This window comes from Dendropsophus ebraccatus, chromosome 2 (assembly GCF_027789765.1).
Source record: "Dendropsophus ebraccatus isolate aDenEbr1 chromosome 2, aDenEbr1.pat, whole genome shotgun sequence".
Lineage (NCBI taxonomy): Eukaryota > Metazoa > Chordata > Amphibia > Anura > Hylidae > Dendropsophus > Dendropsophus ebraccatus.
In genome coordinates, this window is record NC_091455.1 from 69,458,237 (window position 1) to 69,484,125 (window position 25,889).

At 45.0% G+C, this 25,889-nt stretch overlaps 1 protein-coding gene across 1 annotated transcript in view; it reads left to right on the forward strand.

The window, feature by feature from the left end:
- Positions 1-25,889, forward strand: part of SMCHD1 (structural maintenance of chromosomes flexible hinge domain containing 1) — a 164,461-nt gene that overhangs the window by 96,954 nt on the left and 41,618 nt on the right. Inside the window, exons 33-41 of the mRNA XM_069957726.1 lie at positions 482-597; positions 3,097-3,158; positions 4,116-4,203; positions 6,160-6,291; positions 7,419-7,568; positions 10,601-10,730; positions 21,219-21,338; positions 22,544-22,629; positions 24,561-24,683. Coding sequence (XP_069813827.1) covers positions 482-597; positions 3,097-3,158; positions 4,116-4,203; positions 6,160-6,291; positions 7,419-7,568; positions 10,601-10,730; positions 21,219-21,338; positions 22,544-22,629; positions 24,561-24,683 — 1,007 coding nt within the window. The remainder of the gene's footprint in view (positions 1-481; positions 598-3,096; positions 3,159-4,115; positions 4,204-6,159; positions 6,292-7,418; positions 7,569-10,600; positions 10,731-21,218; positions 21,339-22,543; positions 22,630-24,560; positions 24,684-25,889) is intronic.

A 25,889-nucleotide genomic window follows, 5' to 3' on the forward strand; every position in this document is an offset into this window, starting at 1 on the left:
GGCATGTTTAAATCCAACTTTCCTGATCTTTCTTTCCTCAACATTTGCTAAGGGAAAAGTCAGCAGAGAAGCATACATATGAGATGGTCTGTCAGTCCTGTCCAACAGCTACGGCTGTATTCAAACGTTCCGTGAAGTTGTCTATGGACACAGATCCGTGCTCACAGACATGGATTTCCAATAGAAATACGAATGTGACATCCATGTTTATCCGTGAAAAACAGAGATGTGATGTGATCAGTGTAATTTAATATGCCTTGAACACATGTGAAGAACAAGGACACTGATGCAAAACGGATGTAAACACAGACTGTTTTGCACGGATCACATAGGTAGCTAGCGGACTACATTCACGGACCAGGAAGAACACTGAACGTGTAAATACAGCCCAAGACAAATCTCTGTAGGCCTTGACCTTTAACTCTTGCAGCCTGAAAATGTAAAGGATGAAATTAATCTCAACAATTGTTCTTTTGTTTAGACTTTGTGGTTAGTATTCTTTCTGAAGATGGAGATGTCATTAAGAACCTTAACCCATCTTGCTGTTCAATGAAAATATGGAAGTCACAAACAACTGGTGGGAAACCTCCAACTACTGTAAGCCCAAGTATTTATACATTTTAAGATAGTTAAACAAAATACTTGAACTATACATTGAACATAAAGGGGGGTCATTGGCTCGCTAGAGAAAGCAAATAGTTTTGGGTTTAAATTAAAAATTATTAAGAGTGGGTTTACATATGAATTGCTAAAGTGCATGATTCCTCATTTCAACAGTTTGTTTGCCTGTAGCTTCTGATCCTAGCTATAAGCTGAAAGTTTACCCACAGTTACATGTGGTGAGAATGGTGCTTATGTTTGATAGCTTTGCACTGTCACACTTTTTAACTAAAAGGACATTTAGGAACGAGTTCCTTTTGTATACAGAATTTTTTTCACAATTCTTATTTCTCGCTCATTTTCTTGGGGTATCCAGGAGGCTGCAGGTATAAGCCTCTAGGAGGTGACAATGAACAGAAAAATGTGTTATCTTCATCCTCATGGGTTATACCCTTCCTGCAGACAAGAGCTAGTCAGTTTTAGCTTAGTGGTCTATAGGGGCATCAAGGTTTATCTTCTAGCCTTATTCAGGAGGGTCATAAATGTGGACTGCCTAACTAGCGGTAATCTCTCTTAGGCAATGTTCACACAATGTACAAACAACGGCCACTTTGCCATCACTGGGTGTTCTTTAACACTACCTGCGTCCAGAATTAAAGTGTCACTGTCATAAAAAATTTTTTTTTGCAGAATTCAATAGTTTAGGTGATTTTAAGAAACTTTGTAATTGGGTTTATTAGCCAAAAAATGAATTTTTATCATGAAAAAGAAGTTCTCCCCCTGTCTTCATTGTTTTCCTATGGAGAGAGGAAAATGAGACACCAAAACAGGACAACAAAGAGTTAATTTAAAACTACATGGCCCGCTATCTCCTCTGACCGTCAGCACTGACCTCTGAATACAGCTTCACCCAGCTCCATGCCTATAATCCTTTGTTCTCTGCTCTTGCTGCGTCCCTCCTCCCCCTCCCTTCTCTATAGAACAGACAGGGTTGTGTCTGATGCAACAAGTCACAATTTCATGATATTTTGCAGTGAATGGAAAAGAGGAGGGAGGGGGCACCTGGGAAAAGTCTTTTTAAATGCAGATAATGGCATATTTGCCTAATAAACCCAATTACAAAGTTTCTTAAAATCGCCTGGACTATTAATTCCTGCAAAAAATAATTGCCCGAACTATTAATTAATCACATTCCTGATCTTGCACGGTAAACGGCGTAAGCGCAAAAAAAATCCCAAAGTGCAAAATTGCGCATTTTTGGTCGCATCAAATCCAGAAAAAATGTAATAAAAAGTGATCAAAAAGTCGTATATGCGCAATCAAGGTACCGATAGAAAGTAAATATTATGGCGCAAAAAATGACACCTGACACAGCCCCATAGACCAAAGGATAAAAGCGTTAGAAGCCTGGGAATGGAGCGATTTTAAGGAACGTATATTTGTTAACAATGGCAATCCATCAGAAAAAAGAAAAGTTATACATGTTATATATCATTGTAATTGTAAAGAACATGCATAACAAGTCAGTTGTACCCCAGGGCGAATGGCGTAAAAACAAATGCCCCCCAAGTAAAAGAAATGCGTTTTTTTGTTCAATTTGACCACACGTTGAATTTTTTCCTGGTTTCGCAGTGTACTTTATGCAAAAATTCAGCCTGTCATTGCAAAGTACAATTAGTGACGCAAAAAATAAGGGCTCATGTGGGTCTCTAGGTGGAAAAATGCAAGTGCTATGGCCTTTTAAACACAAGGAGGAAAAAACGAAAATTGGTTCTGTCCTCAAGAGGTTAATGACCATAATCTGTGTCTGTAAATGATATATTCTTGTATTCTAATATTCTTGTGTTACTGTAAAATTCTTTTCTCACTGAGTTTATTGGGGGGGCACAGCACCTACCTAATTATATTTTTTTAAGGTTTTTGTATATCTACTGGCCCTTTTGAATGAGATTTCTTGTGCTCAGTTCTGGCCCATTTAGAATCTTGTTCTAGGCTTCCTGATTACCTTTGGTGTTTGCTTTTGTTTTCCCTCCTGCTTCTGTACAAACGGATTAGCTCAGTGTCTGCAGAAGGGGTTTAGCCTGTGCGGAAGGAGCTAACACTTTTACCCAGTGTATACTTATAGGCTCTTGTGCTCCCCAATAAAAAATATTTTCCACAAAATGCTATTCTTTTACTTCTTACATGTAAAAAGTTTTTACCAAAATTAAAGGCGTATTACCATCTCTTCTAATATAGTTGAACTGGTAAAGTTGAATATTTAATATTAATATATTCTAAATATTTTACAAAGAAGATAAAACATCAGTTCATCTAATGAAGATGCAGTCTAACATAAAATGTTAATTTACCTTCACAGTTTTGGTTAGTAAGGAACAAAGATTAACTTCACTAACTTTTTTTTTTTCCACAATAAGCCTATTAAAGTATGTTGGTCACTGGCTGACTGCTTTGGACCTAAATCTTTAATCATGCCTTAATAAATCTTTTATGCAGGCAACAGTGTTTAACTGCAACAAACCGAGAGATGGAGACAAAGATGGCTGTTTCTATTTCAGGTAGGGGTAATATACTGTGTTTTCCAAGCCATAACATTACTAAGCATCAAAAACGGCATTAAAATTTGTGGGGCTTTTGTGATGGTGGGGTGGTGTAGAAGTGGAATAGTCTTCTCATTCCAACAATCAGCATGGGTTCTATCACCATAAGCTCATCATAAAATGGTTCTGCACATTTATTTCAGCGCAGTGTGTTGTCATTCTTCAAAAATGGTTAAAAGAAAAATATTTAAGACAATAGCAGATTTTTTTTATTTAGTTAGAAAAAAATAGTATGGTACAGTGTTAGCCAGAAAAATCCATGTGGTGGTAAATACATTCGATCAAAGTATTTTTTTTTTTGAAGTGATACTTTTAGGCTTTACAGCTGTATAGAGGAGTCCTCATTAGAGATGAGTGAACCGGGTTCGAAACGATCCGAACCCGAACGTTCGGTTTTTGATTAGCGGGGGCTGCTGAACTTGGATAAAGCTCTAAGGTTGGCTGGAAAACATGGATACAGCCAATGACTATATCCATGTTTTCCACATAGCCTTAGGGCTTTATCAAATGCCGAAAGTTCGGGTTCGGATCAGCTCGAGCATACTCGAGGTTCGCTCATCTCTAGTCCTCATACAGAAAGGGGGTGACAGTATCACTTTAAAACAGCAATTTCCATTATGCCTGGACAGATAAAGTTTTGCATAAGCTGGAGGGCAGTAGGTTTCCCATCCCTGCATTAGAGTTAGAGCATTCTGGGCAGAGAGAACTTACATCCAGCATGCAAATGGAAGGAGCACATCTGCAAACTGGTTGCATGAAAGTAAATGTAGAAATTAAGATTGTATAATTAAACTTACACATTTCTTTAACTCAGGGTCACCACAAACATAAATGGAAATAATTTTTTTCTCTGTCAATGGTACTCACTGGCTTTATGCTATATGTGGGGTTTATCTTTATTTTTTTTTTTTGCAGGGATAAAATGATTCCTGACCGTGTTGAAAAGTATTGCATCCAGTTTATGTATATGGCTGAAAAGGCTACTGTTCTTTATAGTGAACAGGTTTGTAACTCTTTAAGTTTGTATATTTCATTATGACTTGGAGCTTAAAGGGGAACTCCAGGTAGAGGGCAAAAAAAACCTGTTGTAGAAACATATAGCATTGCTTACCTGTCTAACCCAATTTTTGAAACTACCAAAATCCATTTGTTTTGGGGCTCTTTGTTCTTTATTTAGTGGCTGTACTTCCTGGTTGAGCAGTTGTAAACAGTACTACAGGTTCCAGAATGCAATGATTTCCCTCAGCTGTTCATCATAGTCCTCCACCCTGCCTGTTCCCCGCCCAAATCTGTTGCAGAACATCTAGGCTGTGTTCATACATTGCAGTTTCGTTGAGTTACTGAATTAATTGCAGTATTTCATCATTTCATTGTGGTCCCCCCACACAGCACGCTGTATTTTTTTACCTGTAACACCAAACAGCACACTGTATTCTCTACCTAAAACACCACACAGCACGCTGTGTTCTCTACCTGTAACACCACACAGCACACTGTATTCTCTACCTGTAACACCACACAGCATGCTGTATTCTCTACCTGTAACACCACACAGCGCACTGTATTCTCTACCTATAACACCACACAGCACACTGTATTCTCCACCTATAACACCACACAGCACGCTGTGTTCTCTACCTGTAACACCACACAGCACACTGTATTCTCTACCTGTAACACCACACAGCGCACTGTATTCTCTACCTGAAACACCACACAGCACAGTATTCTCTACCTGTAACACCACACAGCATGCTGTATTCTCTACCTGTAACACCACACAGCGCACTGTATTCTCTACCTGAAACACCACACAGCACAGTATTCTCTACCTGTAACACCACACAGCATGCTGTATTCTCTACCTGTAACACCACACAGCTCGCTGTATTCTCTACCTGTAACACCACACAGCTCGCTGTATTCTCTACCTGTAACACCACACAGCACGCTGTATCCTCTACCTGTAACACCACACAGCACGCTGTATTCTCTACCTGTAACACCACACAGCTCGCTGTATTCTCTACCTGTAACACCACACAGCGCACTGTATTCTCTACCTGAAACACCACACAGCACGCTGTATTCTCTACCTGTAACACCAAACAGCACGCTGTATTCTCTACCTGTAACACCAAACAGCGTGCTGTATTCTCTACCTGTAAAACCACACAGCACTCTGTATTCCTTACCTGTAATGCCGATATGGGAATAAATTGTGCCGTTTAGCATCATTTAATTGTGTTACTGCATCATTTCTGTGAATACACTGCAGTAATGCAATGAAACGTGTGAACACAGCCCTAATTGCACTACAGACTTTTGCTCAATCAGTGAAGTTGCAGCAGCTGCTTCTGTCACTCCTTGCCTGCTCAGGTGTAGGCTACAGAGGCTGGTCAGAGATGGTGAATCACTCAGGGGAATGGGAGACGAGATCCAGCTAAGCCTCCTGTGACATCACGCCCTGCCCCCTGTCTGCATCATGAGCCTGTGCCTAGCAGACACACACAATGTGAGACAAAGGCATGTAATCTTTGTCTCCTGAGGGGGGAAAGCAAAGGGAGCAGGAGACAAAGTTGATTGGCACAGAGGCCAGTTTCACTTCCTGGATCAATCGACTACAAGTGTGGCAGAATCACACAGATATGGTAATACGTTATATAGAGACATCTATATAAATTTTAATGTACTTTTAGGGTATAAACCCACACACCGTATACGCAGCGTATTTACTGCTGCGATACACAGCAAATACGCAGCAGATTAGATCTAAATAACTGAACACAGCATTTAATCTGCACCATCAAATCTGCTGCGTATTTGTTGCGTATCTGCTGCGTATACGGTGTGTGGGTTTGTACCCTTAATAGAAAATACTTTTCCCTATCTGGAGTTTCCCTTTAAAAAAAAAAAATCCTTATTCCAATAACACATTTTTTTTGTCTTATCATTTTAGTTTTTAATAGACGTCATTGCCAGCAAGCCTGTGAAACTGATTCCACTCCCAAACCCTGCCACTCCAACAGTATCTAATGTGAAAACTGTGGCCAACCGCATGTTAATCAGGAGTCTGTGGCTTAAGGCTGTGGTAAAGTTGTACTTTCATTACTATACATGTTTTGCTAACCAATTGTTGAACACATAAAGTATAATTCCTTTAATACAGTAGTAGTGACCAGTGTAAGATTAGCAAACATTCTAGATTTTTATATGGTTTTACAGGAAAGAAATCCCACATTCCAGTAAAGATACTCTTTATGAAGTGATGCAGCAGGTGTTTTTACTGCTGCTGAATAGCTCCCATACATCTGGGCGCTGTTCACTTATCCACACTGTGTTCTAGTTACAGCACCTCCTAACCTGGTTGGCTAAGAGGACCATGTTGTTGCAGCACTTTCGTGCCAGTTTAGGGCTACATAACTGAATACAAAATGTTTTATAGCCATACTTCATAAGGTAATGGCAGAATGACAAAATGGCAAGTTCAAGACTGTAATGTAAACTGATTAATCAGATGTCCCAGTAAAGAATATTAAAAGGGGTATTCCACTCCAACATAACTCTTGATATGTTGCTGCCTATGGTGAGACTAACAATTCCTTCCATACTTGTTATCTATTCAGTCTACCTTCTCCAGTTTTGAGCTACTGCTTTTTGCTGAATACACAAAAATCTTTGTGTGAGCTTTTCTCTCTGTCTTCCCCTCCTCCCCCCTTTCTTCTGAGACAGTTGATGAAAACAAGTCCCTGACTGGCTTTAACTGCAACACTGTAGTTTCTTTGTAATGCTGGGAGGGTTATTCTGAGATCAAGTTGCTGTTGAACTCACTGTGATTATCCCTCCCAGCATTGCAAATAAGCTACAGTGTTGCAGAGAAAGCCAGTCAGGGACTTGTTTATATCAGCTGTCTTGGAAGGGATGGGGTAGGAGGGGCAGACAGAGAGAGGCTCACGCACAGATTTATGTGTCTGCAGCAGAAAGCAGCAGCTCAGAACTGGGAGAAGGAGACTGAATATATTAAAACAAGTATGGGATGAATTGCTAGTCTCACCATGTGCATACTGTATGAAAATTATATTTGAATGGAATACCCCTTTAATGTAGTGCTATCTTGTGGTGGTGATTCAGTTTCTGATTTTCATTCAAAAGAGATTTATTTTATTAATATATTTTTTTTTAGAGTCTTAATATGGTGATTTTTTTTTCCTTTTATAGGATGAACACAATAATTTGGCTGGTGTTAACCTAAAGGGGAAGATCATTGCACAGATATGTCACTCAGAGGATGCAGAGGAGATACCACTTTTTGAGTCAAATACAGATTTTCTGGAATTCTCTTTTGAGAATGGATCTTCTCACATCCCTGTGGGTAATCTTTTTCTTTTATGTGATATTTAAGTGTATGAATATATGTAACAATATTTATAGTTATTATTAATTATGTGGCTTGTCTGGATGCATATTTTTTCATTTTTTAAACATGTTTTCACAAGACTTTGGTACATTTTAATTATGAAGTCTGCAGTATTCTGATACAATACCACCTGTCCCAAGGTCTGTAATGTCTACCTTCTTTTTATGGTCCTTTTAGACAAACAGATTTGTCAGACGCAGGCGAACGCAAATGACCACTTATTTGCAGTGCCTTTACACAAAATGACAAATCGGGCGGCCGGGCTGTATCATTCATGCAACCTTGGAAACTGACAGCACAGATATGTATATATTTGTGCTGTCATTTTCCAGATCACAAGCAACAGCGTATACTTACCATCCATGCTGCTTGTGATCCTGCATCCAGGTCGTGGTTTCAGTAAGGAGACCCCCCAAAACCAGTATATTAAGTGACCCTGTCAATAAAAACTATTTACGAGTCTAGGTTTTGTCCTTTAGGAAATACAAATATGCAGAAAAAGCCAGTGGAGCCTCATTCAAGAGTCTTGAAACACAGGACTAGCCAGATAATCCTCTTGAGAAGGGCCCAGCCAAGGAAGAAAAATGTCAGACAGTATACCATGCCTTCAGCATGCTTGTTTTAATTTTGTTATTTTTTTTTTTTTCTTAAAAGGATTTTTTCACACAGACGAATAAGTCCAAACCAATGCATTATATGAAATGTACAATCATTTCTAAAATGTCCTGTTTGAGAGAGATATGCTTGATAATCTCCTATTTACGTGGCTTGTTTTATTAACTTATTACCTCTGAATACAACTTGACTTTGCGCATTCACTAGGTTGGGTCACTCATGCTCAGTTTATCTGCAGTCTCCTGATCTGTCCCATTAGTACTGGCAGCTGGTCTTCAATGCACATGCAAGTGAGAGGGATTCAGGGAAAGTGTGTTCGCATAGCAGCAGCAGGATCCCAGTTCAGAGAGGAAATTAGAAAGCATTTAGATCTATGGATGAGAAAAACTCTACAGGGGTAGAAGTCATTTTACTTAGTGACACAGTCACACCCTTTTTGCATTCTGACTTCTCTACACAGGTGTAATGGGTAAATTTAGCAGTTTTCATACCTTATTTTATATCATACGTCATGGTGCTTGTTCAAGTAAAAAGTGATCTTTTATCAACTGCAGATTGTGCTGGTATGGGCTGACCCAGAGGGGTGGGGCCTAGACCTATAGGCCAGCCTGTTCCAATGGTTGGTGAGGGGCCTGGGCCTAGGTGCCTGTGATGTCATGAAGGGGCAGGCAGAAGGTGACGCTGTGAGCGTGGCTAAGTGGCATTGATGTTGTGAAGCCCTGCCCACTTTGTTGATAAAAGATCACTTTTTACTTGAACAAGAACCATGACGTATGATATAAAATAAGGTATGAAAACGGCTAAATTTACCTTTTACACCAGTGACAGTGTCACTTTAAGAACGACTTTGTACTACTTTACATATATGTATGTGGTACACATCTGATCTTTATTGTACAACCCTTTAAAAGGGAAACAAACACTAGTACATACTAACCTACAGGCATGGCTTGACAGTACTTCTAACGCTGATGACAGTAATCCCCTTCAGTAATCTGTTGCTTTGTTTCTTGGGATCTTTTGGATCAAAAGGCCTGGCAAATCCAGGAAAAGCACCTCCTTATAAACATTCATAGTGTGCCTCAGCAGTGACATAGCTGTAATGATTTCCCAAATCCCACACTTGTGCAGTAACACTCCAAGGCCAGCCGTGCTAGTGATCTTAATGTGCAGTTCGGAGATTTTGGGTCTATTACAGTTATGTCAGTGCTGAGGCCCTCGTGATTCAGGCTCAGTACTATATTTGTTTTTTTATCCAAATTCCCCAGAAACAACGCAACAGATAGTGTCACCAGTACTATCACTGCATGCTTGTACAATAGTATGTGCTGACTTAGTGTTAGTTTCCCTTTAGGGTACAAACCCACTTGACGTATTTGTTGCGTGAATCAGTCTTAAAAATAAGCAGGCAAAACGCAGGTTGGCTTTATACAATTGTTCTGCATTAAAATACGCAATTGGGTATTTTTGAAGCGTGAAGCTACATGCGTTTTTCGCACAGGTTGTTAACAACTGATGCTTTGCTAACAACAAGCTTCACGCTTCATAAATACGCAATTGCGTATTTTAACGCAGAACAATTGTATAAAGCCAACCTGCGTTTTGCCTGCTTATTTTTAAGACTGATTCACGCAGCAAATACGTCAAGTGGGTTTGTACCCTTAAAACAACATAAAGGCTGCCGTCATGCACAGCAGTTGATTTTTTGAAACATTGCACTGCAGTTCCTGAACCAAAATGGTATATAGGTCTATTGCATACAGGTTCTTAAAGTGACACTGTCACCCTCTTTTTGCATTATAACTTCTCTACACAGATGTAATGGGTAATTTTTACAGTTTTCATAGCTTATTTTATATCATACGTCATGGTGCTTGTTACAGTAAAAAGTGTAATCTGCGGATTGGGATACCTGGGCGGGCTTCATGGCCAAAGCGCCACTTAGTTCCGCCCTCTCCATGACTTCATTGGCACATAGGCCATTGGTGTGGGCCAATCTAGTGGGGGTGGAGCCTAGACCTTTAGGCCAGCCCTTCCAATGGCTACTGAGGGGTGGGTCCTATGTGCCATCACAGAGGGGGCGGGGTTAAGTGGTGTATCTGCCATTAAGCCCCGCCCAGGTAGCACAATCCGCAGACGATAAAAGATCACTTTTTACTGGAACAAGCATTATGACGTATGATATAAAATAAGGTATAAAAACTGCAAAATTTACCCTTTACACCTGTGTAGAGAAGTCATAATGCAAAAAAGGGGGGGGGGTCATGTTGTCACAGTGTCACTTTAGGTAAAAATTAAAATATAAGCTAAAATCTGTTGAATTGTTGACATCAAATGTTAACATAAATGTAATACTTTTTAATTACAGAGCCTTATCATTGCTGAAAACAGCCCTGGAACAGATGGCACAGAGTATATGATCAAGTTTTCACTTGTTTGCCATACTGCGGAACCAGTGGATATAGAGCCCTATTTTCTTCCATTCTATTTTTGTAATGGTAATGTGAAACCTTTATTCCCGTTCATAACCTCTTCAGTCCCATGGTTTACGGGCTGTTTCTTGCTATTTAATGTAATATTGTATATAGTTATTCTTAATTTATTCATTCATTTAAAAAAAAATATTAGGCAATATTAGATAATTGAGCTACAACATTGTATTACAGACAGTACCATTTACTCACACACGTGTGTCTGTGTGTGTGTGTGTGTATGTATATATATATATATATATATATATATATATATATATATATATATATATACATATACACTCACCGGCCACTTTATTAGGTACACCTGTCCAACTGCACGTTACCACTTAATTTCTAATCAGCCAATCACATGGCGGCAACTCAGTGCATTTAGGCATGTAGACATGGTCAAGACAATCTCCTGCAGTTCAAACCGAGCATCAGTATGGGGAAGAAAGGTGGTTTGAGTGCCTTTGAACGTGGCATGGTTGTTGGTGCCAGAAAGGCTGGTCTGAGTATTTCAGAAACTGCTTATCTATTGGGATTATCACACACAACCATCTCTAGGGTTTACAGAGAATGGTCCAAAAAGGAAAAAAAATCCAGTGAGTGGCAGTTCTGTGGGCGGAAATGCCTTGTTGATGCCAGAGGTCAGAGGAAAATGGGCAGACTGGTTCGAGCTAATAGAAAGGCAACAGTGACTCAAATAGCCAACCGTTACAACCAAGGTAGGCAGACGAGCATCTCTGAACGCACAGTACGTCGAACTTTGAGGCAGATGGGCTACAGCAGCAGAAGACCACACCGGGTGCCACTCCTTTCAGCTAAGAACAGGAAACTGAGGCTACAATTGGCACAAGCTCATCGAAATTGGACAGTAGAAGATTGGAAAAACGTTGCCTGGTCTGATGAGTCTCGATTTCTGCTGCGACATTCGGATGGTAGGGTCAGAATTTGGCGTCAACAACATGAAAGCATGGATCCATCCTGCCTTGTATCAACGGTTCAGACTGATGGTGGTGGTGTCATGGTGTGGGGAATATTTTCTTGGCACTCTTTGGGCCCCTTGGTACCAATTGAGCATCGTTGCAATGCCACAGCCTACCTGAGTATTGTTGCTGACCATGTCCATCCCTTTATGACCACAATGTACCCAACAACTGATGGCTACTTTCAGCAGGATAATGCGCCATGTCATAAAGCTAGAATAATCTCAGACTGGTTTCTTGAACATGACAATGAGTTCACTGTACTCAAATGGCCTCCACAGTCACCAGATCTCAATCCAATAGAGCATCTTTGGGATGTGGTGGAACGGGAGATTCGCATCATGGATGTGCAGCCGACAAATCTGCGGCAACTGTGTGATGCCATCATGTCAATATGGACCAAAATCTCTGAGGAATGCTACTAGCACCTTGTTGAATCTGTGCCACGAAGAATTGAGGCAGTTCTGAAGGCAAAAGGGGGTCCAACCCGTTACTAGCATGGTGTACCTAATAAAGTGGCCAGTGAGTGTGTATGTGTGTGTGTATATATATATATATATATATATATATATATATATATATATATATATATATATTAGGGCTGGGCGGTATACCGTCAAAATACCGATACCGTCTCTGGCGTCGGTTAACCGACCTCAACTTTGCCAGGACGGTATCTGCGGTATTTTTACTATTTTCCTACCTGAGCCCTAAGCGCTGCACAGGCCGGAGGAAGCCTCCTATGTGCAGTCTGCAGGGATGCACGGACTGCACATAGGAGACCAGCACCGTGTGTCAGAGCGCCCCTGCCATCCTCCCCCGTCCGGCATATCACAGCGGTCTTCCCGCACAGCAGAGCGGCCCCCACCCGCCCGACACGGCAGAGCAGCCGCCCGCCCGGCATATCGGTCATCCACTTGCCCGACACAGGTATCAGCCCTCCGCCCACCCGGCACAGCGGTCATCCACTCACCCCACATGGCAGAGCAGCCCCCGGCCGGCCAGCACAGCGGGTCCCCACTCACCCCACATGGCAGAGCAGCCCCCGGCCGGCCGGCACAGCGGGTCCCCACTCACCCCACATGGCAGAGCAGCCCCCGGCTGGCACAGTTGACCCCAACTCGCCCGCCACAGCAGACCCCAGTCGTCCGATGCGGCCCTTCACGTCCCGTGGATACCACACGGAGCGCTGCGCGACTCAGCCCGGTCCCATAGTCCACACCGCACACGTGTTCTGCCCTCCCTACATGATCAGATCCTTGTCTGTTCCTAGCTTGTTTAGTGCCAGTAGAGCCATCCTGCCCCAGTCTAGCTCACAGAGCATTGTCTACACTGGATACAAACAGCCTGGACACCAGACTGATACATTGTTCATAGCTAGTCCTGCTCTCAGCTGTATCCAGTGTAGACAATGCTCTGTGAGCTCTACAGACTGATACATTGTACATAGCTAGTCTTGCTCTGTATCCAGTGTAGACAATGCTCTGTGAGCTCCAGACTGATACATTGTACATGGCTAGTCCTGCTCTCAGCTGTATCCAGTGTAGACAATGCTCTGTGAGCTCCAGACTGATACATTGTACATAGCTAGTCCTGCGCTCAGCTGTATCCAGTGTAGACAATGCTCTGTGAGCTCCAGACTGATACATTGTACATAGCTAGTCCTGCTCTGTATCCAGTGTAGACAATGCTCTGTGAGCCCCAGACTGATACATTGTACATAGCTAGTCCTGCTCCCAGCTGTATACAGTGTAGACAATGCTCTGTGAGCTCCAGCCTGATACATTGTACATAGCTAGTCCTGCTCTCAGCTGTATCCAGTGTAGACAATGCTCTGTGAGCTCCAGACTGATACATTGTACATAGCTAGTCCTGCTCCCAGCTGTATACAGTGTAGACAATGCTCTGTGAGCTCCAGACTGATACATTGTACATAGCTAGTCCTGCTCCCAGCTGTATCCAGTGTAGACAATGCTCTGTGAGCTCCAGACTGATACATTGTACACAGCTAGTCCTGCTCTCAGCTGTATTCAGTGTAGACAATGCTCTGTGAGCTCCAGACTGATACATTGTACATGGCTAGTCCTGCGCTCAGCTGTATCCAGTGTAGACAATGCTCTGTATACCTGTGTATACACGTCCTGTATTGTGTACATAGCTATATACCTCTGTGTACACATTCTGTAGTGGCTGTATACCTGTATATACACAACCTGTAGTGGCTGTATACCTGTCTATACATGTTCTGTAGTGTGTACATAGCCTTGGTTGCTGCTCAGTTAATTTTTATTATTTTTTTTTACGTTATTGAAACTAAATATTGCGTTTGGCACAACCAAGTGGGTGTGGCTTGAAAAAGGGGCGTGTCATAATTATCGCTCAATTATCGTTACCGCAGTTATATGTACGATAAACCGCGATATAGATTTAGGCCATTATCGCCCAGCCCTAATATATATATATATATATATATATATATATTTATATATATATATATATATATATATATATATATATATATATACACATATATATATATAACATTTTACAAAACAAAGGAACATCCTGTGTTTGCTCTAATTACAGTATACCCATTCACTTTTTGGTTAGCATGTGGGCTCACCAAGTGCAAAGGTCTCAGCCTTCAAGGTCTTGTCTGAAATTTACAAATTGCTATAATCACAAGCACTGTAAAAGTGCTAAATAAATGTGTGTGTATATACACACATATACACACAGTCATAACAGATAACACATTTATTAGCACTGAGTGATCAGGGTCCCATAAGCAAGGTTGCTATTCCATGCTGTGATCAATCCAATATATATAATTCAGATCAATTCATATCAAATCATTATTTCTCTTATTTCAATGTGTGATAAGAGGATTTTTTTGTACTCACCGTAAAATCCCTTTCTTGTGGCTTCATTGGGGGACACAGCACCAGTGGGTGTAGGCTACTGCCACTAGGAGGCGACACTAGACAGAAGAAGTGACTCCGCCTGGCAGGCTATACCCCTCATACAGGCACCAGGCTAACTCAGTTTAGTCACAAGCAGTAGAAAGTAGTAACAAAAACAGGCAAAAAAACAGGCTGGTCCCGGGAACGAAAACCCCAAGAACAGAACAAGCCCCGGGAGCACAACCTCAAACAGGGTGGGAGCTGTGTCCCCCAATAAAGCCACAAGAAAGGGATTTTACGGTGAGTACAAAAAAAATCCTCTTTTCTTGTGCCTGTCATTGGGGGACACAGCACCAGTGGGACGTACAAAAGCAGTCCCAGAGGGTGGGGAAAGAAGATTACAATCCCCATGCGGCCTGCCTAACGCACGGCGGCCTGCAGAACCTTGCGGCCCAGACTGGCGTCAGAGGAAGCCAGGATATGAACCTGATAAAACTTTGAAAAAGTGTGAACTGAAGACCAGGTGGCGGCCTTGAAGACCTGGGACACTGAGGCCTGATGGCGAACCACCCAAGAGGCCCCCACAGCTCAAGTCGAATGAGCGGTGACCTGAAAAGGAGGAGCCCTGCCACGAACGCGGTAGGCCTCTGCGATGGCTGCCCTGATCCAACGCCCAATGGTGGTCTTGGAAACCGCCAGCCCCTTGCGCGGACCCGACGGGACCACGAACAAGGAATCCGAGCGGCGGAAGGAAGCAGTGACGGACAAGGTCCAAACAATGCAGGGACCGTTCCCTAGGATGGGAGGGCGCAGGGCAAAAAGAGGGGAGAATGATGTCCTCATTAAGGTGGAATGCAGACACGACCTTCGGCAGGAAGGAAGGAAGAGGACGAAGCACCACCTTGTCCTTGTGAAGGACCAGATAAGGGGAGCGACAAGAGAGCGCTGCCAATTCAGACACCCTACGGATGGAGGTAATCGCCACCAGGAAGGCGACTTTCCAAGAAAGGAAACAAAGAGACACCTCCCGAAGAGGCTCAAAGGGAGGACCTTGTAGAACCTCGAAGACTAATTTAAGGTCCCAGGGCTCTAAAGGCTGATGAAAAGGAGGGGCCAAATCGACCACCCCCTGAAGAAAGGTCTTCACCTGAGGGCGGAAAACAAGAGCCCGCTGAGTCCTTTATCCAGCCCGGATTGTAAAAAGGAAAGAATCTTGGGCGTGGAACACACCAAGGGGTGAAAATTATTCTGTTCGCACCAAGAAAAGAAGGCCTTCCACGCGCGATGGTAGATCCGAGCTGACTGAGGCTTACGGGCCTTAAGCATGGTTTGGATGACTGGTTCCGAGAACCCACGAAACCTCAATATCGCGGCTTCAACAGCCATGCCGTTAAACTCAGCTGATGTAAATTGGGGTGGAATATTGGCCCTTGTGAAAGGAGGTCGGCCCGCAGGGGAAGGCGCCAGGGGGCGTCGGCCAGGAGGTGCACTACGTCGGCCAGTCTGGAGCGACAAGAATGGCGGGAACGTCGAGTGCCTTGATGCGCTTCAGGACTCGTGGGAGAATGGGCAGAGGAGGAAAGGCGTAAACCAGGGAGAACTGCTCGCATGGGGTCACCAAGGCGTCTACCGCGAACGCGCAAGGATCCCGGGCTCGAGTCACATAGATGGGGAGTTTGTGGTTCAGCCTGGAGGCAAAGAGATCCACGTCTGGGAATCCCCACCGCCGGCAGATTTGAAGAAACAACTCGGGATGTAGAGCCCATTCGCCCTGATCCAGTCTTTCGCGGCTGAGGTAGTCCGCCGCCCAATTGTCCACCCCGGGAATGTGGACTGCCAAGAGAGCTGGAACAAACCGCTCCGCCCAATGGAGAATGCGAGCGGCCTCGGTCATGACAGAGCGGCTCCTGGTGCCGCCTTGAGGGTTCAGATAAGCAACGGCGGTGACGTTGTCTGTCTGAACACGGACCGGGTAACCCCTCAGGAGATCGGTCCACTGAGACAGGGCGAGAAAGATGGCCCGGAGCCCCAGGATATTGATGTGAAGCCGAGCCCCATCGGCGACCAAGAGCCCTGAGCTGTGTGGCTCCCGAAGACAGCCCCCCACCCGGACAGGCTGGCATCCGTAGAGACGACCAGCCAATTCAGGGGGAGGAACGAGCGGCCGAGGAGGACCACCGGAGACGTCAACCACCAAAGAAGCTCCCTGCGAACAGCAGGGGACAGGAGGATCTTCTTGTGGAGAGACAGAGGGGACCTGTCCCACTGAGACAGAATTGCCCGCTGCAGAGGGCGCGAATGAAACTGAGCAAAGGGGATCGCCTCGAAAGAGGAGACCATCTTGCCCAGGACTCGCATGCAAAGGCGAATCGAACAGGGGGCGCCCGAGTGGAGCAGAGAGACTGCCGAGCGCAGGGAGGCAACTTTGTTGGGAGGAAGGAGGACGCGGGCCGTCTCGGTGTTGAATAGCATCCCGAGAAACTCAATAGAGCGGGAGGGAAGTAGGGAAGATTTTTGGTAATTGATCACCCAACCGAAATTGGTCAAGAGATCGAGTGTGATCTGGAAGCTGGACAAAGTGTCCTGTTCGGAGCGGCCCTTTACCAAGAGGTCGTCCAGGTATGGCAGGACAGCCACCCCCTTTGACCGAAGCAGAGCCATCAAAGGTGCAAGGATCTTGGTAAAGACCCGAGGCGCCGTGGCGAGCCCGAAGGGCAGGGCAACGAACTGGAAATGTCCAGAACCGACGGCGAAACGTAGGAAACGTTGATGACTGGCTGCGATGGGAACATGCAGATAGGCGTTGCGGATGTCTATAGATGCAAGAAATTCGTCCTGCTCTAGAGACGCGACCACCGACCGCAAGGATTCCATGCGGAACCGCCGAAGGCGAACAAACCTATTCAGCCGTTTCAAATCCAGGATAGGACGGACCGAGCCATCCTTTTTGGGGACTGTGAACAGATTGGAATAGAATCCCTGGAAGTGCTCGGAGGGAGGAACTGGGACCACAACTCCTTGAGCTAGGAGATTCTGAACCGCCCGAAAAAGCTCAGAAAACTGTGCCGAAGAGCGTGGGAGATTTGATGGAAAAAAGCGAGGAGGTGGAATGCACACGAACTCTATTTTGTACCCTGAGGACACCACCTCCCGAGCCCACACATCGGACACATGGGCGAGCCAAATCTCCTTGAAGGAGAGCAGACGACCCCCTACTTGAGGGAGAGACCCGAGTGGGGAAGGACCCTCAGGAAGAAGACTTGGGGGCAGAGGCTCAAAGGAGCGGAAACGGCTGGAACGCCTGGGAGGCTGAGGGCGCCGGGATCGGTTTTGAGGAAGCAAGGAGCTCTTCGCCGCTTCGAGCTCTTTATCCAGCCGCTCCCCAATAAGTCTGTTTTCTGCAAAGGGAAAAAAGTCAGAGCCTTCTTGGAGGCGGCGTCAGCTGACCAGCATTTTAACCAGACAGAGCGTCGGATGGCTACAGAGTTTGCCAGGGCCCGCGCAGACAAACGAGCAGCTTCCTGAGAAGCATTGCACAAGTATTTGGACGCATGTAGAATCTGTGAGGCCAGAGACAGGAGATCCTCACGCGGGGTGTCCAGGGAGAGGTCATGGACTAACTGCCTGGCCCAAGAGGAACAAGCCTTGCTGACCCAGGATGCAGCAAAGGTAGGACGTAGGGCCAAACCAGCTGCAACAAAGACAGACTTCGAAAAAGCGTCGATTTTCTTGTCCACCGGGTCAGTGAGTGAAGCACCATCTGCCAGAGGCAGAGTAGTTGACTTGGAAAGTCAAGAAACCGGAGGATCCACAGATGGGGGCACTGTCCATGTAGTGACCAAGTCAGGGGAGAAGGGAAACAAAGCCTCGGCACGCTTAGAGGATGGAATCCGCCGGTCAGGGTGATTCCACTCCTTGGCTAGGAGATCCTCAAAATCCTTATGGCTGGGAAAAACCAATGGCTGTTGCTTATGGTGATGGAAGGAAACCTCACTCTTGGAGGTAGAAGAGGACTCTTCCTCAATATGTAAGGTGTCTCGCACTGCACGGATCAAGGCTTGCACTGCAGAGGCCAGCTGATCCTCCCTGTCAGACTCTGAAGCAGAGTCAGAGGGGTCCCCCGAGGTGGCGGAGAGGGGTCGCTGGGAAGCGGAACCGCCTGCAGTGGATCTGGGAGGAGAAAGGTCTGAGGAACACCTAGAGGGCGACCGTGAGACAGAGAGTCTAGGTCTCTTATGAGACCGTCCTCTGGAAGGGGAGTCAGGAGATACCCTCGAGGGTCCTGCTGCTAAAGGCGCCTGGGAGGGCAACCGCTCAATGGCATGGATCATGACCTGCGACAGCTTAGAGAGGTCACCGATCGCCTGGGACAGGGACCTAGCCCACTCAGGAGAGGCTACATCTGAACCTGGAGGGGGGCCTCCTGGGAAGTGGCACCAGGGTTAAGGCATAGCAGGCAGAGGGAACCAGGCTGACCACAGGGGAATTTCTTATTGCAACGAGCACACGCAAACTGTGTTGCTACAGCCGCGGGAGCGAGCTGCCTAGGGGGGTCGTCCCGGGGACCAGACATGGTAGCTAGGGCTGTTAGCCTGGGGAGTGGAGGAGGGGAATATCACCCACTGGGTGAGCCTAGCAGACCCTGAGGCTGCTGCCGCACTGGATGCTGGAGCTGCTGCCACACTGGATGCTGGAGCTGCACTGGATGTTGGAGCTGAGGCACGCTGGAACTGCTGCACTGGAAGCTGTAGCTGGTGCACGCTGGAATAGCTGCACTGGATGCTAGACTGCTGCTGTGCACAGGGAGCTGAGGCTGCTGTACTGGCATACAGTGATAACAGCAGGTGGCCACGAGCTGAAGCTGCTGCTGGCAAGAGGAGGAGGAAGGGAGGGGGCACAGGAAGAAAAGGTGGGGGCTACAGAGTAGCCAATAGGAGAAAGGGCTGTGGTGGGAAGAGCCAAAAAACGGGCGGGCGCCCCGCCCCCTGTGACGTCACTAGCGTGCGCCAACGCGGCCTACCTCCGGCAGAAGCCGGGGCCTAAATTTGTGGGGCAGGCCGGCGGCAGTGAGACGGCGGCGCGGAGTGCCAAAAAACGCGACTGCCGGAGGCAAAAGGAGGAGAGAGGAGCCCAGCAACCCCCCAGCTGTCCCCTATGAAGCCGCTGCAGTGGCTCCGTGGGAACGAAAAGAGGTGGGCATCAGCCCAGCTAGGAGGGTGATGAGAAGGGGGAGCAGGAGGCAAGCTGTCCAGCTAGGACAGGGGATAGGGGAGGGAGGGCTGTGCTGCAGGGAAGTGTGCCCTGTGGCAATGGGGACTAGGGAGAGCAGGGAAGAGGCTACTGGTTGCCCTAGCCAGGATGACCCCCCCCCCCCCCCCCCCCCCCCCCCCCCCCCCCCCCCCCCCCCCCCAAGGACAGGACTACTCACCTGTCCGGCGTCTTCGGGTGCTCGCAGGGTCACCCCCTCGGTAACTTCGCACCTGGGTGGGGTACCGGCATCCTGCAGGGAGCTGGCAATGGGGGACGGGTGACCGGCGCATGGGAAGTGAAAACTTCCAGTGCACCCTCAGGGGGAGGCTACGTCTGGTGTGGCAGCCTACGCCGACGGTCCCCCTGATAACCTAGGAAAGAAGAAAAAGAAATAAAACTAAAATAATAAAGAGGTGTGTGGCACCTGTGTCTACCTCCTACGGACACTAGACTAAAACTGAGTTAGCCTGGTGCCTGTAGGAGGGGTATAGCCTGCCAGGCGGAGTCACTTCTTCTTCTGTCTAGTGTCGCCTCCTAGTGGCAGTAGCCTATACCCACTGGTGCTGTGTCCCCCAATGACAGGCACAAGAAACATAATTTTAAACAGTTCATCACAGACAACCTACAAAGTCCTGCCTATAGTATCCTACAGTGCAACAAATATACAAAACTAATAACCGAAGAAATTGCACACTTAGATAAAGGTATACAAAAATCTTTATTTCAATAAATCAATTCTTAAAAACAGATAAAATGAGGTATGGGATAGAACACAGAGGTCAAAACCAGAGGGGGAGGAAGGTGTCAGTGTGGTATAACAGAAATTAGAAATAAATGTACTGTGGTAGAAGTAAATGGAACACTACCATCTAGTGGTCACTATTTGTATGGCAGCAGGGGCTTATAGAAAATAGTTAAGAGAAGCCCAGTAAATGAAATTAGCAAAATACGTACATATGACAGGGGAAACTGTATGTGACCCCTATTAGAAATGCAAGTGCAACGGATTAATAAATTTAGAAATAACCCAAAGTGAAAGAAAAGAATATAGCCATACAAAAAAATTTAATAGTACCACAGAACCAACACTGAAATCTTACCCCCCGTCTGGCACAACAGCCTGACCTACGTTTTGCTCACTTCATCAGGAGCTGAGCTGAGCTTAGCTTCTGATGAAGTGAGCAAAACGTAGGATAAAACGTCTGTGTATATTGATACTTATGTACTCTTACTACAATCCCATTGTCAATCTTGACAAATATAGAAGGGTTTGTCATTGTACACATGCCACTTTAGATTTATCTCTGTTCTCTGTAAGCTGTAGTGCTTTATACATCTTTATTGGCTGATGGTTAACTTTTCTTTTCAAGATTTTAAAAAACAGCAGCAGATGGCAAATCTTACAAAGAAGAAAGACAGGTTATCGGAGTCCGTAAAGGCTTATAAATGCTTATTTGATGCAACAAATCATTTGATCAAAGAAATGAAATGTAAGTTTCCAAACCTTTTTTTATGCAGCATTAACTTATTTGTGTATATGTAAAATAAAATTGATGCTCGGAAACATGGTACCCAACAGTATTTGGTTTTTTGGAGGGGCCAAGTAGAGGGCAGCACAGTGGCAGAGTGGTTAGCTCTGAAGCACTGGGGTCCTGGGTTCAAAGCTCACCAAGGAAAACATCTGCAAACAGTTTGAATGTTCTCACCGTGTTTCTTTGGGGTCCGGTTTCCTCCCACACCCAAAAACATACAGATAGGCAAATTTAGATTGTGAGCTGTAATAGGGACAGGGATCAAACTTGACAAACTATGTAATTTTAATATATATATATATATATATATATATATATATATATATATATATATATATATATATATATATTATAATATTATATAATTTTTTATTTATTTATACTTTTACGGTCCACATCCAGTACTGGGTGTATAAGGGGGATTGCATTTATTTCATGCTCAAAAATGTAAAAAATATTAGGTCCTCATGGATCCATGTATGCTTTTTGTGTCCCTCTGTGTGGGCTGTTGTGTTGTGCATAATGATCAGGCATCAGGTGTCTGCTGCAGCCTTTTTTTGGATGTAATGGTAATGTCCTGTGGTAAGGCAGGCATTATAGATAAAACATCATCCTGTACTGCACATGGAGAAACAAGTGAAAAGGACACCATTGCTAAAGGACTTAAAGTTTAAGATATTTTATTCTGAAAACGTGTAAAACAAATGAAACAAACATTTAGAAACAGCATAATATGTGATATTATAAGTTACTGTACAGTAATGGAGAGGATGGGAAACACAAGGGCTGACAGAGACTGCAGGGAGCAGGAAGGAATGAGCAGGACAGATGTGGGCACAGTATAGCAGCACTCTCTCTCATGGCCACTTCCCCCCTACTGTTGTCTCCAGTTTAGGTGGGGTTTTGAAACTCAGTTCCATTGAAGTAAATGGAGCTTAATTGCAAACTGCACCTGAACTGGAGACAACAGTAGGGGGAAAAGTGGCCATGTTTTTGTAGCGCTGGATAACCCCTTTAAGTACTCTGACCACTAGGAAAGCACTAGTGAAATGATCACTAGCAAAGCAGCTTGGCGATCCCAGAGCACCCTGACTGCAGATTATATGGTACACTATTTTTACAGCTAAAAATGTTTAACACTCCCATCCTAATGTTTTTTTTAGGTCAGGCAGAAGAAGCCAAAAACAAAGAAATGCACTTAAAGAATGAGTTAATGAAAAAGAAAATTGATTTGCCTGCAAAAAACCAGGTAACACATACTCATATATTTTTCATGTTGCAAATTTTTTTGTATGACCTCCGCATGCCAATATTTTCTTATTTAACCTCTTAAGGACATAGGACGTATGCGTACGTCATATGTCCTCACTTGCACTTCAAAGCGGGGCCGCGCGGCGGCCCCGCTTTGAAGTGCCGCGATCCCGGGTGCCGCGAGTAGCCCGGGACCGCTGCTATTAGCTAATCGGAGGCAGCTGTCAAAGTTGACAGCTGCCTCCGATTACCGGAGGCAACGTTTCCCTGGGGTCTAGTGGGGGAGATCGCTCCTCCGGGACCTTGTCCCGGAGGAGCGATCTCCGTTACTGATGCCGGCCGGGGACACGTCCAAGATGGCGCCGTCCTCGGCTCGGCACTCGTTCGTTTTCGGCTGCAGCAGCCGAAAGCAAACGAGTGCCGATCTCATGGATCTCTGCAGCATATCTATGCTGCAGAGATCTCAATGAGAGATCCAAGTGTATATACTAGAAGTCCCCCAGGGGGGCTTCTAGTATATGTGTAAAGAAAAAAGAAAAAGGGTTGTTAATAGCAAAAAGCCCCCTCCCCTAATAAAAGTCTGAATCACCCCCCTTTTCCCAGGTTTTAAATAAAAGTAAACAAATAAATAAATAAATAAACATGTTTGCTATCGCCGCGTGCGTAATCGCCCGAACTATTAATTAATCACATTCCTGATCTCGTACGTAAACGGCGTCAGCGCAAAAAAATCCCAAAGTGCAAAATTGCGCATTTTTGGTCGCATCAAATCCAGAAAAAAATGTAATATAAAGCGATCAAAAAGTCGTATATGCTCAATCAAGGTACCGATAGAAAGATCACATCATGGCGCAAAAAATGACACCTCGCACAGCCCCATAGACCAAAGGATAAAAGCGCTATAAGCCTGGGAATGGAGCGATTTTAAGGAACGTATATTGGTTAACAACGGTTTGAATTTTTTACAGGCCATCAGATACAATATAAGTTATACATGTTATATATCGTTTTAATCGTAACGACTTGAGGAACATGCATAACAAGTCAGTTTTACCCCAGGGCGAATGGCGTAAAAACACATTTCCCCCAAATAAAAGAAATGCGTTTTTTTTTTCAATTTCACTACACTTAGAATTTTTTTCTGGTTTCGCAGTGTACTTTATGCAAAAATTCAGCTTGTCATTGCAAAGTACAATTAGTGACGCAAAAAATAAGGGGTCATGTGGGTTTCTAGGTGGAAAAATGCAAGTGCTATGACCTTTTAAACACAAGGAGGAAAAACCGAAAACGTAAAAACGAAAATGGGCCATGTCCTTAAAGGGTTAAAAGTATAACTGTTGTATGCATTAACTTTTCAGTATAAGCCATTTGTGGTCATTCAACAGTGTCTGTTTTCACTGAGCTTAGCGCCAGAGGATATGAGGACTAGCCTCTGTAATGGAAAACATATAGGGGGAGATTTATCAAACATGGTGTAAAGTAAAACTGGCTCAGTTGCCCCTAGCAACCAATCAGATTCCACCTTTCATTCCTTACAGACTCTTTTGATCTTTCTGGAATCTGATTGGTTGCTAGGGGCAACTGAGCCAGTTTCACTTTACACCATGTTTGATAAATCTCCCCCATAGTACATACATTCCAAAAACGGGATCCTGCTGTCATACCTGTGTGTAGCACTGTCAGAAGCAGCTGTAGCGTGGAGGGCATAATAGAGCAGTACCTTAGCAATCTAAACAGTGATTTTAGCTCTGGGCTTAATCAGATTTTTTAGCAGGACAATGTGGGTGAAAATAAGCACATGGCAATAAGAGAAGACATTTTTCTCTGATAAGATTTATTACAGAGTTTCTTCCATTCATTTGTACTATTGTTGTGTGCAGAGCTGTTTAAAATGACTGGTAAATGTGTCTTTTTTCTTTATTTTTGCAGATAGAACACATTAATAACCTCATGAACAAGAAAATTGCAGATAGAGAGACTTTGTTTAATCAACCTAGACGGAAATGTTCCCTGCCTCCTTTTCCAAAAGGTAGAAAGGATGTCTTAGGAAAGGTAAGGTTACAGGCCTAGAGGTCTCATATCTGATAAGCAGTATAAATACCAGGGGGCACATTTATTATTGTGCACACCTGGCATAAGCCAACGAAAATGCCCTGATTTTAGCCTTTCCTGTTGCAAACACCATGCGTAAGCCCCCCTCCCCTGGTGGGCAAGCAGTCTGGTGCAAAGAGGTGGACAGGAGGCATGGCCTTGATGTACGCCTGGAAACATCATGGCAGAAATTGACCCCTGCCCCCACTCTAAGGTCATGGAGCAATAGGAGGCAAACCTGGGGACTACTCTCTCCTGAGAGATGGTTACACTTTTGACACCTTAAAGGGAACCAATCACTGGAAAAACGCATATATAGCTTTTGAAATGTGCTGTTAGAGCACACAGCACACTTGCCACACGTGTTTCCATAGCCTCCGTGCCTTCACCGTGTAAGCCGCAAAGTAACTTTATAAAACTGGCGCCCTGTATGCTAATTACCTGAGGTAGTCACCTGGGCGGTGTTCGGCTAGCAGGTAGTCACGGTCCCCTGGGCGTTCTTCCGCTGTAATCACGCCCCTCTGGGCGTGATTCAAATGGCAGAGTGGCTGTGGCGTCACTCGGGAGCGCGCCGTGCCCAACGTCGGCGCGCTTACGTACTGATGCCGGACGCCGCCGCACATGCGCAGTGCAGCCGCTTTCATTCCGGTTGGACTGCGCCTGTGCAGAATAGCCTCAAACTCCGGCTAACAGGCTATTCGAGGCTATTCTGCACAGGCGCAGTACCGCCGGAATGGAAGCGGCTGCACTGCGCATGTGCGGCGGCGTCCGGCATCAGAATGTCACAGCTACTCGGCCATTTGAATCACGCCCAGAGGGGCGTGATTACAACGGTAGAACGCCCAGGGGACCGTGACTACCTGCTAGCCGAACACCGCCCAGGTGACTAGCTCAGGTAATTAGCATACAGGGCGCCAGTTTTATAAAGTTACTTTGCGGCTTACACGGGGAAGGCACGGAGGCTATGGAAACACGTGTGGCAAGTGTGCTGTGTGCTCTAACAGCACATTTCAAAAGCTCTATATGCGTTTTTCCGGTGATTGGTTCCCTTTAAAGGAGACCCAGCTTCCAGTCAGACAATTTCCTTTAATTGTAAAAAAAAAAAAGATGCAAGGAGAACTGACCTTCTGGTAGAAGCTGATCATAGACTGACAGACCAATCTTTCA